General features: G+C 48.4%; 2 protein-coding genes; both read right to left on the bottom strand.

Annotated features, from left to right (window-relative positions):
- Positions 1-234: 234 nt before the first annotated feature.
- GSTUM_00004064001 (uncharacterized protein) lies at positions 235-2443 on the bottom strand (the record flags this gene model as incomplete). XM_002835214.2 has 2 exons in its annotated part: positions 235-2183; positions 2341-2443. 2 exons carry the CDS (start codon positions 2441-2443, stop codon positions 841-843), a joined length of 1446 nt encoding a protein of 481 aa, XP_002835260.1. The 3' UTR covers positions 235-840.
- Positions 2444-13435: 10992 nt separating this feature from the next.
- GSTUM_00004063001 (uncharacterized protein) lies at positions 13436-14843 on the bottom strand (the record flags this gene model as incomplete). XM_002835213.2 has 5 exons in its annotated part: positions 13436-13719; positions 13772-14200; positions 14258-14327; positions 14401-14468; positions 14557-14843. The coding sequence occupies 5 exons, from the start codon at positions 14841-14843 to the stop codon at positions 13539-13541; spliced, it is 1035 nt and encodes a 344-aa protein (XP_002835259.1). The 3' UTR covers positions 13436-13538.
- Positions 14844-14994: the final 151 nt, after the last annotated feature.

Raw genomic sequence — 14994 nt, 5'->3', positions numbered from 1 at the left:
TATCAACTTGCCTGCTTTCTTTCTGCTGTGCCTGGCCTGACGCCTACCCTGGAACGATAGAAGATAAGGAAACAGATGTGCGGATGAGATGAGTGGTGCATCACATACGAACAGATGGGTGAGCGAGGGGGGAGGGGTCCATAAATATGGAAAAAAAGTATGACTGGTGTTTACGAAGAATTCCATGGCCCCAAGAATTAATCCAAATAAGCAACCCACGATACAGTATGAAAACACAAGCAATAACCTTCTCTTCAGACATGCACGCGCAAAAAAACTAAATACACAGCGCTCAAAGCCACAAAGACTAACAAAGGGGGGGGTGGAACAAAAATATTGAAAACCCTTCTGGTCCCCAGAATGTGCAGAATGGAACTGGATAAGCAAATAAATACCTAGGAACAGCAAAAACCCTTTCCCCTGAACAATGCATTAAAGGCAAGAAAAAAAGAATAAAAACAAAACAAAACAGATGCGATCGCTATCGATTAGATTATGACCCAATTTTCCACCGGTATTGCTAAGGGCGCAACACAGCGCACAAAACATTCTGCATCCCCACCCAAGGCTCTCCAATATCTAGAGACAAGAGGAAGCCAATTGTGGCACCGGACCCCCGCTCAAAGGAGGAGCCCACCACCAAGCTCCCCTCCTTGACAGATGCAAACGCAAAAAAAGATGGCCTCTGTAAGATCTTCTCGCCCCCTTCCATCCTTCCATCCCTTCTAAACCAGTTCATTGCCCAATGCCTCCTCCATGGCCCTTATTATTGCTCCTCCATTGTATGGACCTCCGACCACCCAACCTCCTTCCCTCTGATCGCAGTAACCGGTTCGTTGATTACTTTGTCATTTCTCCCTCAGTTATAGCCTCCTCCTTCCCAGGACCTCCTTTCCCTACTTTCTCTCCAGACCTCTTCGCTTCAGCTTCGAACATGAGGGTGAGCTCTGATTTCCTTCTCACTAAGGTCGCGGGTAGTTCGTCGATACCCTCATCCCTCACATTCGCGACTAGGACTCTGGTCGCTTGCAAATCCGTAGCTTCCTCTGATAATCCCTTCAATGGAACAATCTGATCGACCAAAACAACGCCCTTTCCTTTCCCACGAGATATCTTTGTTGAAGCTGTCGCCTGACTTTCCACTACGGCAGCGGTAGGAACAGCCTTTGTCACTAATGGCACTACAAAGGCTTCAGATGACCATGCCACCAACTTTTCCTTTCGTTTTCGCTCCAAGTACTTTGTTCGAAAATCAGGATCCACAATCCAATTGCTGTCAGCCGTATCCCCTCTCTTTCCCACGGCATCGCTTTCGAAATCACCGCCATCGGTTGAGGAAACCTTGTGCTGTTGACGCACACTATCGCTTGGTAGGGACCTTGCCAGATCCCCAGCTAGCGTCTGTAAGGGACTAGAAAAGGCGGTGTTGACAGCGGTATTTGACGACGAGGATGATTTCCGTCGGGGACCGGCAGGGCGCGACCTCCGAGTTGCCGTCACCCGAGTGGACACTCCGACTTTTCGGCGACCTCTCGGAGGACGCTCCGTCCTAGCCTTTCTCTCCTTGACTGCAGGGTTCTTGCCGCAACCACCCTCTTTGGAAGACACCGACTCATTCTCACTGGACACTAAACTGCTAGGTTTGCTTCCGGCCGCGGCCGCGCCAACTATCATCTTGGTGTTTGGAGGGGTCGCAAGCCTTGACGGGCCGGGGGGATCATTTTGCGGTGGCGCCGAATCCGTTGATTGCTCGGCCATTGAGGGGTTAGTTCGTGAAGGTGGCGGGGGTGATAGTAGTCGAGGTGGAAAGGCTTGATGAAGTGAAGCAGTGATTGCCATTTCTGAAGGAATTTTAGAAAGATAAGATGACCCCAACTGGAAACCCGCTATTGATGTTACTGGAGGCATAGGGCTCGGGGGAGGTGTCGGAGGGCATTCGATTTCTAAAGACGGCCTTGGTGTGGACTCCGGGTGGGGTGGATGGGGCGGGGTTGGTATTGGCAACGGTGGTATCCGAAATCTTGTTTTCTCAAATGGCCCTTCACCCTCAAGTATCATGAGGAATATTTTTGATACAGTCTTCCCGGAGAAGGTCCTTTGTATCCGCTCGCTACCCCATATCCTCCAAAATAGGTTCTCAAGACGGCGACCCTTGTCAAGCACATCGCGATTTACTGTATAAACTATATTGCGAAACGGTCAGCAGTGTGCTTTTTTTTCTTCTTTCCCAAACTATATCTCGGTAGCTGATATATTGGTTGTAAGTAATATTGAATTAAGTCAAGAATTGAAAGTGAGGGGTCGGAGTAAAAGAAAAAATGTGAAATGAATGTGACGCACTCTTCCATAGCTTGCTCAGATATTCTGTTGTGAAGGTTTCGACCTGTCGAAAGTTATCGGGAATGGACTTTTTATTTGTCACAATTCCCCCAATTGGCTTCATGGAGACCTGCAGCTGCTGAAAAGCAGTCGAGTTCAAAACAATGCGCAGTTCCTTTTTCGTGGTTAATGCGGTTGTTATGGTTGTCCGGGTGTGGTGCAGAGTCTGGAGGTGGAAAAAAAATGGGACGAGATAGGGAGTAAGTAGGGCAATCGAGCCCCGGTCTAGACTGCGGAACAATCCTGTGCTAGAGCCTAAAGGAGTAGGGTTCTAGAAGCGTATTCAGCTGCTTGCACCCAGCAATCCAAATGGTAGGCTAGCAAGCTAGGCCAGGTTATTAGTGGCGGAAAGTGCTACCAGTGCAGCAAAGGATTCAGAAAGCACTAGGTCCGGGAGTCCCTTGTATCGCACAGACGAACAACAGGAAATCTCCCTCGTTTTCGTTACACCCCTTTCGGGTGACGGGGGTTTAAAAAGTCGCGTCGACAGGGTTTGTTGAGAGGGTCAAAATTCAACCACCAGAGGATAATGCTCAAGTAGAAACCTCTTGGGCAGTTGCACGTGCTTTATACTGGTCTTCTGCTGTCGCGTGCAGCTGCATTTTAGCGTGATATTCATTCCAATAAAGGTGGGCGGAGGATATAGATAGGGTAATAACAAAGGAGTCATGAGATGGGAATGTTGAAGCCGATATCAACAATCAAATGTTGGCGAGATGGATGCAACTGGAGAGTAAAAAAAAAAAAAAAAGGGGTATAGGAAATGGGTGGCAGGTCCATTGGAAACTCGCGCGCAGTAAACTTACCACTATTATTAACCACCGTAGTAAGCTTGGCTAAACTTGCGAATCAAACTAGGAAAAGGTGGTGCAAAGCCAATCAATTTCCACTAGTCGGCGTCGGATGGACTCCGCAGGAGACTACCGTACTCGATATCTAGTTCGAGGTTGGATAGAAGGTCTGAAGAAGGTCTGAAATATATGAAGTCGGCGACCTGTGGGAGGCCTGGCTATGCGCTATGAAATTACTAAACAGTGGATCAGTACTTGAATCAATGGAGAAATGATAACAATATGCTTAAGGAAGCTGTTATGTAACGTGATGGAGGGGACGATGAGGTTCGGCAGCAACGTTGGCGCAACTACAGAGTAGATAGAGCATAGTGGACATATATATAACTAAAGGAGGGCCAACAAACACCTAAAGCGGGGACGGGCGGAAGGGAGGGAAGGAGGAAGAAATAAGGTTAGGAGGAAGGATCCAGAGATAGGTCTAGGATGACGACTTACACCACGACACTCTACTCCTCGAGCACATGCACCACAATCCCGACGTGTCAAATGTCTATAGTTGACCGGGAGTTGAGGTTCAAATGTCGCAAATGTCAACCTGACCTCCCTTTACCCAGTGACTTAAGCCTTTATCTTCTCCACGTGTTCGATTCCGGTAACGATCCGACGTGTCTTATTCCCCTGCCTTTAGTCCAGGTGCCGTAACCTGTATCTAGTTCTGATACCTCCGCGCTGTAAAGACTTCCCGTGCGCGTTAGAAACACAATTTCCTAGAAACCTAGACGAAGCGGAGGAGATGGGATGGGATGAGGAATATTGATAGAGATAGGTTGGCCCGGCGAAGTCTCTAGACACACTTGGCCCCTGGTCTCGACCGGGACCCAGTTCCCTTCTTTTAATTCTGCAGCTTGCTAGGGTTGAGTATTTGGCTCTGTAGTTGCTTTTAGTAAGACCTCCCTCCTCCCGTTTTACCCTATCATACCAGTACCGCAGTGTAACGTACGGTACTTACCCCAGGTCTTCCCGAATATTGACCAGCGCTCCTCTAAGAGTAACCCAGAGCTCTAAGTGAAAGTGGGCTTAACTTCCTTCGACTTTAGCTCCAAAACTCAGATTCAGACGACAACACTAACTTACTGAACACCTCTCGTTATTTGGGGGAAGAGCCGAAGTCAAGGAAGTTTTCTTTTTTCAAATCCAATCCCTCTGGAGGGGATGAAGATGGGTGAGGCCTTGCTTTGGGATGCCGGCTCCAGGAAAGTTGCACTTCGGTAACTTGCGAACAAGGAAAGCCGGACAATCCTTACCACCTTCAGGAACAAAAACACAAAACACAACAATCGACACAATCACCCCCCACTAGGTGACTTCGCGGGAAAAAAAAGAGAGTAGGAAAATACGAAGAACGGACAAATTCCCCTTATGCAACGCGAGATTCCCGAACGATATAAACGGCTGAAACGGCGGGTGAGTGGGGAATCTTGTGTGCCTACAACCTTAACTACTTTCGGAGCAGTTGCTCTAAAGTGCCTGGGAGCTGCCTCGTGTGTACGAGTACTTTACCTCTGATCTGGTCTGGGGTGTCTCCTGTGGTCAGCAGGCCTTCCGGGCTCCGCATGGGGAAATGTGAACTACCGTAAAGGCAAAGTCAACAATTTTCTCCTACTCGACCGAAGCGAAACCGCCACTTATGTCGGCGTATGATGACAGATGACTGGTTATCAAAGGAGAGTACCTTGCTGGGGCTGAGGGGGGGTGAGGGATAGGTGGTGCCTGGGCTTTTGCACTCACCAATTTATGGCACTAGGTTGCAGCTGCATGCAGAATTCGCCTCGGGTCAAAATTCACACCATTAAGGAAGCGTGCGAAGAGCGCAGAAATAATTTTAAAAAAAGTAAAATATTTCTCGTGTCCTGTTGTCTCTTTCCGTCACAACCTGCTCGCAATACGATTCTTCTATGATTTTTAGCACAAGACGGATGTTCGTAGACTCGCCTTCGCTTTTCAGGATCCTTTCCTTGTGTACCTGCTGTTTCGACTTCCTTTTGCCGCCGTGGGCTGCTACTCCGTTTCGAATCAAACCCCCACCAACTACCACGAACCAAATGTGAAATAAGATGCCGCGGGTTTCGCGTAACAGAACGAGTCCACGTGAGTCCCGGTTGGCCAGAGTGAGGATAGTGCTTGCGGTGGAGTCCACCGGGATAGATGGAGTGGACGTCTTTTGTTTGTTTTGATAGAAAATGCCCGGTCAATTGTGGTGAGTGGTTTATGGTGAAGAAGCAGAGAAGGAGATGTATATTTATTTTTTCTCTCCCCCGATATCTCAAACAATAGAGATGTGTGTGAACTTGTTTTCTTTTTGTGTTTGCCCCCCACGGATGAAATGGGAGATGACCCCTTGGCCTTAGTGAATAGAGGACCCGGGTGTGTATTATAGCTACTAAGAAGGTAGGAGATTCCGTAAGGCTGATTGCAAATACTGAGCCCGTAGAGATAGGAGCGAGTGACAATCAGAAGCCGCGGGAAAGTGGGGATATCCACAGTGCCCTAGATGTATCTGGATTGAAGATATCCAAAGTGGAGGAAAGCGGGGCACGTGGTGGTTCAAATAGAATATGGAGAAGAGAATGCAGGAAAAAAATGGAAAAGAAGTCGGGTGGGTTCTTTTCATAGCAATCACATCGACCAGCTCTGATGGTGTTGAATGTAATGTAGAGTAGGATTGAATCAATCGAGAAGTAGACAGAAAGCCAGTGTCGGGCCTAGATAGGAAGCGCACTGGATAAACAAGCTCGGTGGAAGGATGTTTAATCCCTTCTCCTCCTCTTTCTTTCTTTCTTTCTCCCTTCCTTTGTGTTTTTCCTTTTCCTCCCCCCTTCCACGGGTTGATTGCTCTACGATGGGAGGGAAGAAATATATTGGTTACATATTATGGTAGCTATGATGCAATTGGACTGTTAATTGTCCTTTCCCTCACTGTTTTCCGTTTCCTCAACAATCCTGATTCTAGGCCGAGATTCCGCCCCCGACAATCCACAACATGCTAGGCAGGACAGGCTCTGTTTGGCCGCACATTCACGAGAATCGGCACAAATCTGGCACAGGTACGGGAGGCCAGATAGATGCAGCCGTGGAGCTGGAAACGAGCGTGGGGTGGTAACCTGGTAGACGACAGGTCCACGGTGTCGGGATTCGATTTGTTCCAAGTTTGGGGGCCAATGCACACCTTAGGCCTAGATGCCCTTCTGCGGCTCTTGGCAACATGAGTCCTCTCCTCGCGCACGAGTACAGTTATCTGGATGGTTTGTGGTCCATCTACCTCTCTAAACTTTGGCGGGGAGATCCACCACAAAGAGTCCTCATTGCTACCGCCGATTGTATGCCTTCAACCGACAACTTATTGCTAGCTGTTGCCGGACACTTCCAAATTGGTGGTTTATCGTTTTTCTGATAATTATTTCGGTGCTAAGTTACACTACGCTGCAAGCATCAGTCGAGAATGTTGAGATGGTTTGATGATTATCTTGGGAACGGATATTTCTGCCCACTTCATCCGCTATCCTCCGAGATTTTCCCTCTCGCCCTTTATACTTCGGCTATGGGTAATGCTCCCCTCTATCTCCGCAAGTAGTAAAAAGCCCTGTGTTCCCGCATCTGGCCGCATCCGATTGAGCACCGCGATATCATCGTAGAGTGTGCACTCTTTTCTGTTGAATGCAACCGGGACGGGTGACTAGCACTCCTCCATGAGCCCAATTCAGCCGTTTACCCACCCTATCTACGCTCGGTCCAGATTTTATGGGAAGCTCTCATTTTACTCGAGCACAGTATAATATCATCCCGGTAAACTTTTTGTGGAAAGCCTTGCAAGTACCGATACTGTAGAGAAAGAGCTAAATAAAAAGAGCGCACCAACAAGACCAGTTCAGTTCAGAATGAAACCGCACATCCAAACATTTCTTTTCTGATACGTCGGCAATCTCATTGGGGTCTGAATGACAATGGATATTGATGTCGTCAAAGCTCTATGCCCAGAATACATCTCTCTCTGAATGTTGTTTATGACGATGCACAGACAACCCTTTCCTCTAGGCTATAATACCTCGCCTGAATGGCAATCATCATCATACGCCTCCTTCACCGATATATTGGAATTGCACCTTTTCTTTGGGATGCTTCTCCAAGATCTTGCACACCCAGTTTGGAGCAGCGCACCCATATTGAGACTGGAGACTAGCACACTGGCATTCTCTCGTTCGTTTTCTCCATTTTATGGTCTGATTGCCATCCCACCAGCAACATTGAACAAACATCGTGGATTAGGCTGCTGGCACGGATTGTTTTGGTGAGAAGTTTATTTGTTTGGGTAAGGAGTTTGATCGGACCCAATCTCCATATCGCACGGTAAATCGATTCCGTAGCGGTATCTGACTATTAAGGGTTAAGGGTTAGACTGTCTGTGCTATTTCAGTGGTGCGGGATTGGTGCCGGTATCGTGACTCCTTCATTGAGTATGATACACAGTTTGCTACTGACCATACAACAATCCTGACGTCGTGAAAGACGACGGAGTGGCTTTTTCCAAGAAAAGTATCTTGTTCCCCCCCCCCCAGTTACCTACCGTACAGTACCTAAGTTTTCCCCGCATTCTCAACTTAGTTGACGTTTTTCTTAAACGGGCCGAGACCGTCCTTAGGGCGATCTCGGCAGTTGGAACCACCGGCACTCCGTACAGGCCGGGAATCTGCTCGTACTCTAATGGCTTGTGCCGCAATAAGTTGGAACTCTAGACTCTTGCTCTCCGGGTATCCTTTCTAAAATAGGTTATTTATCTCAATATGCGCTCACCCCGGAGCCCAAAAGTCCAGGAAAGCGCTAAGACCCAAGCCAACAGGGATCCGAATCGTCAGGAATCTGTCTCCGGGCGTGAAGAACCTCTGTGGGGTTGCGTTGTGTGGTTCTGCCGGTGGGGGGGTTGGATTGGTTGGAATTCGAATACTAGTCAACTCTGCCAAACTAAGCTCATGCAGTATTGTACCGGTGGCCTAGCTCACGGTGGGCAATGCGGTAAAGCACGGTACAGTACTCGTACTCTTACCCGTAGAGTTACATTCGGCAGCTTGGCAACCGAAATACCAGGATGATGTTAGAGTTGTGATAGATTGGATTGTGTTTTTCACACTAGGCTTGCTCATAGAACTTGAAGACCTCGTCAAACCGAATCCCAAGGTCGGCCCATGATGCTCTAATTGTTTGCGTGTCGTGGGGAGGGGGAATACTGGGACTGGATTCCTCGGTAAAGTTACTCATCAAGCACCCTTTTTTTGATATCACACTGCCTGGACAGTACTGACACTGCAATAGTGTGGCAAGCATTCCTTCAGCCTCATAACCCCTCAATACTCGTATGATATTAAATTTCGGTTGCCTTCGTTCAACTTATTTCTGGCTGAATACCGGTACTGAATTTTGCCACGATTGTCCGCGGTCCAGCAATAGACCACTCGCACAGTGCTTGCCGGTTCGTGGGGTACCTGGGCACTTTGCGCTGTCGTGGGTGTCGATCTGTGCCTGGATACTTTGTGGATTGGCGAGTACTGTACGAGTAGGGCATTGGCGGGGTCGGGAAACAGCCCATGCATCCCGGTCACCACATTAGAGGGAATAATAGATTGAAGACTCATGGGTATCATACAATACTCGAGTACGGGTAGCCAATTTGATTTTTCATGAAAGTATTGCCAATCTAGCGGGGGTATTGAGTGTAACAGCATGTTCTCGTGATCCCTCACCAATATTGTTCTGGGACCATTTCTATTATATATAGCATGCTATCTATCGCCCAATGGGTGTTCTGGTCCCGAGTCACAAAAAAAATATGTGCCCGATCGAATCGAATGGTCAGGGGCATGCATATTTGTGGAGATGAGGACAACAGTTCAATCCGGCGTTGATATTACCGTATTGTGGTCAAAAACAATACTGTGCTTTTAACTAATCATCTGCCCACACACCGTATAGGCCGTGAGAGAGGTCAGATGAACATTAAGCCGCAGGAGGGGACACCAACAATGGGAACCAAACCATAAGCAAGAGATGTGCCCGAGTCGGGAGCGAGAGGGTTCGGTTGGGTTCGGACTCGGATGGATGGTCTTTTGAGCATTCCAGCCCGTAGGCATCGTACGCGCGAAGCAAATGCGGGGGAAGTAAAAGAAAGACCTAACAGCACATTTCCCAGCACTGATTTTCCATCATAGCCTGACACGTGTTGGGTGTTGTTGTTTTTTGTCGTCAGAGAGAAAATCACCCTGCTCTACTGAGACAAGGGAACCTTCCACTGTAAGAGAGAAACGAACCTTCTTGGGAGAAATGTGTGCCGCCGCCGTCAAGGCCGAGATCACGAGGGTTGGGGCGACAAAAACAAGCAAAAGATCGTCTGATTCGCATGGCATGATACCATGGGGTGTATAGATGCGGGGAAGCGGCTCTGAATTTGTAATACTCTAAATGGTCGTTCGTCCAACGGCTGGGTCTTACCGGGGTACCGTACTCCAGCTCTAAACTGTACTAGTACGAGTACTGTGCCGGTATTGTTGGCGCACCGCAAGAAGCAAACATCCTGCTTTAAGATGTTGGGCTGCATTGACTCCTCGTAGGGGAGCCTCAATTTTCTTTGGCGGCATAGCATCAAGCCAGTTCGTTGCCAAAAATAGCTTCGGGAAATTTGATATTTTTTTCCCCGGGCACCCTCGAGACGCTCATGAAGGATGTTAAAAGATTTTTTTCTCCTTGGAGCAGTCTGTGTGTGACCGTCTACACCGGGATATGTACTTTCGAGAGTCATGTCCGGGGGGGGGGGTGGATGGCCCCTCCTGAGATCACCCAGGCTCACTCGTACTCCATGCGAGCGATCAGTAAGATGAGTTCAGATCGGATCACAATCCGCAAAGTAACTCGCATGTACTCTACAGGTACGATGTAGTACGGTACAGTACTTTAACATCCCAAACATTAATTCATCTTATCCTAGCTATACACCCGTGTTATTGGGGCGTTGACATACTTAACGAGTCGTAAGGGTTTTCTTTCTGGCAATAACATGCCTACCTCGTGCCTAGTCTTCTAAAATGGCCTTTGTTCACGTGGGCAAATGAAAGGTTTGGCGGGGACTTGGCCTGGGCGGTTGCTAAGCCGGTTGCTAAGCCGGTTGCGATACAATGTACTTGTATTACGGTTCCTTACCACCAACTGGTGGACCCTACTCGGAGTACCGTATCACACATATCATAAGCTCCCCGGTGGACTGGCTCTTTGGCAGAAGCCGCGCCAGTTACTCCCGGAGAGCCAAAAGAAGTATCCTGCCGGGTCTAGGCCCCAAAATCCTGGTACCTGTTTCTCTGAACCAGCGTTTATTTCTTTCGTGGCACTCGTGAAATCTCGCTCTATTACAAGTGCCGGTATCATAATCTCTATCTATCTGACGTTATCTCACACTCAAGGTGGACTCATTTGAGCCGGAATTGATCTGGTGTCGCTGGGGGTCCGCACGTCCAGGGATCCAAATATCTGGGTCACCTCACACTCAATAGCATTTGTGCCCGTATAAGTAACTCTTGCGGTGTTTGGCACGGCTTGATGGGAGATTAACTAATATGGGGAAGACAGTTTGGTTCCATCCACTCGAGTGCACGGTGATATGCTTCACCTCGTTCAATCTTAATGAGCCAAGACTGTCCCCAAAGCTGACGCGACAGCCTCTTCGCATAGGGCACATTTAACTTGAGACCGTTAGATGCGATAGGGGACAGATCTCCCTGGATCAAGTTCGGCGATTCTATCGGCTCCTGTTTTTCCGACAGCACGGCTTAAAAAACATTACTTCCTTGTGGATCACTTTGTTCAATTGTCCGCAGGGGATTATCTGGTTCAAAGTCTCACTCACTACTTTAGCTGCGCAATGCTGGTGCGATTGTTGGAGTGTGGGCACTGGTGTTGTCCTAGAATGGACACAAAGTTACCTGAAATTACCCGCCACGGCGAATCATTAGGTTATATAGGTCGTGTGGTGGGTTGGCGTGATTGCAGGAGTAGAGTGCCGTGATACAATGAACCTTTTCACCTTCCAGGTCTTTTTTCTATAATGGCCTTTTTTTTTTCCCTCTACGGATCCAGATATGAGATTGTATCCGGACATCGGCCCACCCCGTTTATAAAATTTTCGAACGACACAGGCTAGTTTATTCGTCTATTGTGCGGAGAGTTTTTCTTCTTCCTCCAATTCCCCGGTTACAATGGGGATGCCTGTTCTCGGCTGTGGGGGTAATGGTGAACTTTTTTTTTTTTTTTTTTTTGTTATACGGAGACGGCGACACAGGTTTCTTCTAAAAAAACATCCTCAGAAACATCTTTGATCACCTAGCACTCTTACAATTAGTTCATAACCATTTGCAATCAGCAATCACCAGAGAGAGACAAAGGGGGAAGGCTTGTGTTGACTTATTTTCTTCAACTGGGCCTTTTTTTAATTTTTATTTATTTTACCGGGACATCTCATCCAGGCGACATCCTTCGTCTCTACTTTGTATCAGAATCAGTTTTGTGGTGGTGGTGGAGGCCAGGAATCAATCTGACGCTTACTTCCCCGGCATTCTTACTCAAGGTTTAACCCCACAATTGTTCCCATCACCTCCCCCTTCATCATCTCTACCACGTGGTTACGCCCTACCGTACCTTACTGCACCACACAAACCTCTCCATCGTTCCCTTGCCACCCCCCCTTTCCCCCGCCCGACCTAAGCGCCGCTATGATACAAGTACGATTTACTCGTACGATAACTAAACTCCAATGAGTCCAATCTCACGCCTCGTGGGGGTTTCCTTCCTTCTAGAACGCGCTGACATGCCGGTCATCACATTACCTTGGGTATCATATCTCTTACCATAGAGTAAGACATCGGGGGTAGGGCTACCGGTAGGGCCATGGGGGGTGGGTTGTTAATTCGACTTTATCGACTTTAGTTACATTACCAAGCGACTTCCTCCCCGATGCCTTTCTATCTATCTATGATATGATACCACGATGTGCCATATTCTATATTATCGGCTTTCCTCCACTTCTGATCATACAGTACCGGTACAGCACTTTACATACATACCCTATCCATCCTTGTTGCACTGTATTGTATTGCACTGTCACCGTGACCATTAACTATCATATTACTGTTACCGCACACAGCGTAACAATCCACCGTAAGACCCGAAAAATCCGTTTTTTTCTTCTTCCGCCCGGAAATTGCCCTGGACGGGGGGGGGGGTTGGTTAGATTCGGGCATCATTATCATAAGTTAATTTATATGTGAATTAAAAAAAAAAAGGAAGAGAGAGAGAGGGAGAGGTGATACGATATGATACAAGTACTGAAAGTGCAATACAACTCTGAGTACTGTATTATTATTTTTTTTTACCAAAAGAGGCAAAAATCCCCTTTATATAATTCCTCGGGGGGGTATCCATCTACAGGGTTTCTTTTTCTTTTCTGCCTTTCTCACATGGCTTTAACCATATTGTGTGTGGGGGGGGGGGACTTTACCGAGTTTGCTTGCTCGCTCGATCGTCGGGAGCGAGTGATTCTCGGTGGAGGGGTCAGGGGAAGATGCGGTATCATAATAATCCCCGTGAACTGCGTTTTCGGTATTATGCTAAATGAGAATGCCACTTGATTGGTGGGCACGGAAAGGGAGGTGGTTATCTTTCCACTGTTGCTGATGGGATGTGCGTGACGTGACGTTGGGTATCACTCGTAGTATGATAGCATGTCTTGCTCTGGGGGGATTAGGAGCGGGGTATGATATCCTGTTTTCGATATTTGGAGGATAAGGAGGGGGTGGGTAGAGCTATGCTGGGAGCTCCGGAGGTGTGGGAAATCTTGTTTAAGCCCGGAAAAGGAGGGGGGGGGGAAGGATGGTGTCGTGAATTGGGTTATCATCTGGGGGTAAAAGTTTGCTGGTGGGGGAGGGAGGAGTGTCTTGGGTGGGTTAAACGTGTCCGTTAAGTACGTGAGGGCCCTCCTGGATTTTGTGCCGCGACGGGTGGGCATCTATCTCGGCACAACCTCTGGTAGGCGGGATGATGATATCTGATAGGTTAAGTAGATAATGTTCGAGTGAGACCGTGTGATTATCTACCAGCTGGAGAAACCGATATTTTCTTGGGATCGGAAATCGAACCAACTAGAGAGCGGAAAATAAAAGTGAACCTATCCATAAGATTCCAAACCTAAACTAACTTTGGTATGTATGCTGGGATTGTCATAAACTCCATTAGAGCAGCCTCATCCATATAACTGCTACAGAACAGTTTAAACTATTAAATAACGGTATAACCACCGTCAACCCTTAGATCCGCCCCAGTAATGTGATTACTTGCTTCGCTGGCTAAGAATACAACCGCACCCATCAAGTCCTCCGGATTGCCCATCCTCCCTTGAGGAATCAAGCTTACCCACTTAGCTTTCAAATCCGGGTTATCGTCCAAAATTTTCTTCGTCCTACTAACCATTAGTACACAATCCCCTCCATGAGAGGAAGAGGGGCATATACAAATCAGTGAGCATATACCCCGGCGAGATACAATTAACCCTAATCCCATGCGCCGCCCACTCAACGGCCAGACTACTAGCCAAATGTCTAACAGCGGCTTTCGAAGCATTATACGGTGCTTGCGGCTGCGGCACGTTCACGATACTCCCACTCATGCTCCCAATGAAGACCATGCTACCGGGGCGCTTCCGTTCAATCATGTGCTTTGCGACCTCCGCGGCGCAGAGGTACGTTCCGTCGACATTCACACCCCAGAGCTTCTGCATGCGGTCGTGCGGGTACTCCTCCGCTTTGAAGTTCTCGGTGAAGCCGGCGGAGGTTACGAGGACGTCTATCTGCGAGTTGTGCTGTGTGAGGATCTCCGAGATGGTGGAGCGGACGGAGGTTGGGGAGGAGACGTCGGATGTGTGGGCGGTTATTGTTGGGGAGCTGTGGGGAGGGTGAGTGTCAGTGGGAAGGGGGGAGGGTAAGGAGGGGGGTGCTAACCGTTCGGCATCGGGGTTCTCACTCTTGAAATGCTCTAGGAGGGTTTTGGCGGACTTTGCTGCCCCCTCACCTATCCACATACCACCACCGCTAGGTTAGATCGCCTCCCCTCGCTTCAATCTCTAAAAGAGAAGGACGCAAACCGTTCAGGTCCATAATTGCAGCATCAGCTCCAGACTCAACAAGTGCCTGCGTCATCACATACCCCAATCTACACATCAATCCCCACCGTAACCATTAGCTATCGTTACCCACCCCCAATTCCCTCCATCAGAGAGAAACAGTGGGAGAAAACAAACCCTCTAGCGCCCCCAGTAACTACCGCGACCTTCCCTTCTAGAGAGAAACTCTTTAGTGTCCGCTTATGCCTGCGCACAGGTTTACTCGACGCCGTATCCCCCATGCTAGGGCACTTCACGGTGATGGACGGATCTGTGCGAACGAATTGTCCGGGTCTAATCTCACCATCGTCGCTTCGTAGGGGGCAGGTTGTTGAGACTGAACGTGCTGTTGGCCTTGGGATAATGGCGTTGCTGGGTCCTTGTAGAGCTCTCGCTCGGCGGAGGAGAGACGCCAATCTGAACATTGTGTCGCACGATTGGTGTGGAGAGGGGATAGGGGAGGATGTGTATGATGGAAGGTTTATATTGTTGTGGGTACTGTAGACGTCGGAATAATACCTTCCGTGTGAAGAAAGGGGTAGGCAAATTCGGCTAAGAGGGTGTTTGATATCGTGA

Source organism: Tuber melanosporum (genome assembly GCF_000151645.1).
Source record: "Tuber melanosporum whole genome shotgun sequence assembly, scaffold_1, strain Mel28".
Lineage (NCBI taxonomy): Eukaryota > Fungi > Ascomycota > Pezizomycetes > Pezizales > Tuberaceae > Tuber > Tuber melanosporum.
The sequence above is the reverse complement of the archived record's forward strand: the minus strand, read 5'-3'. Positions and strand labels throughout refer to the sequence as shown.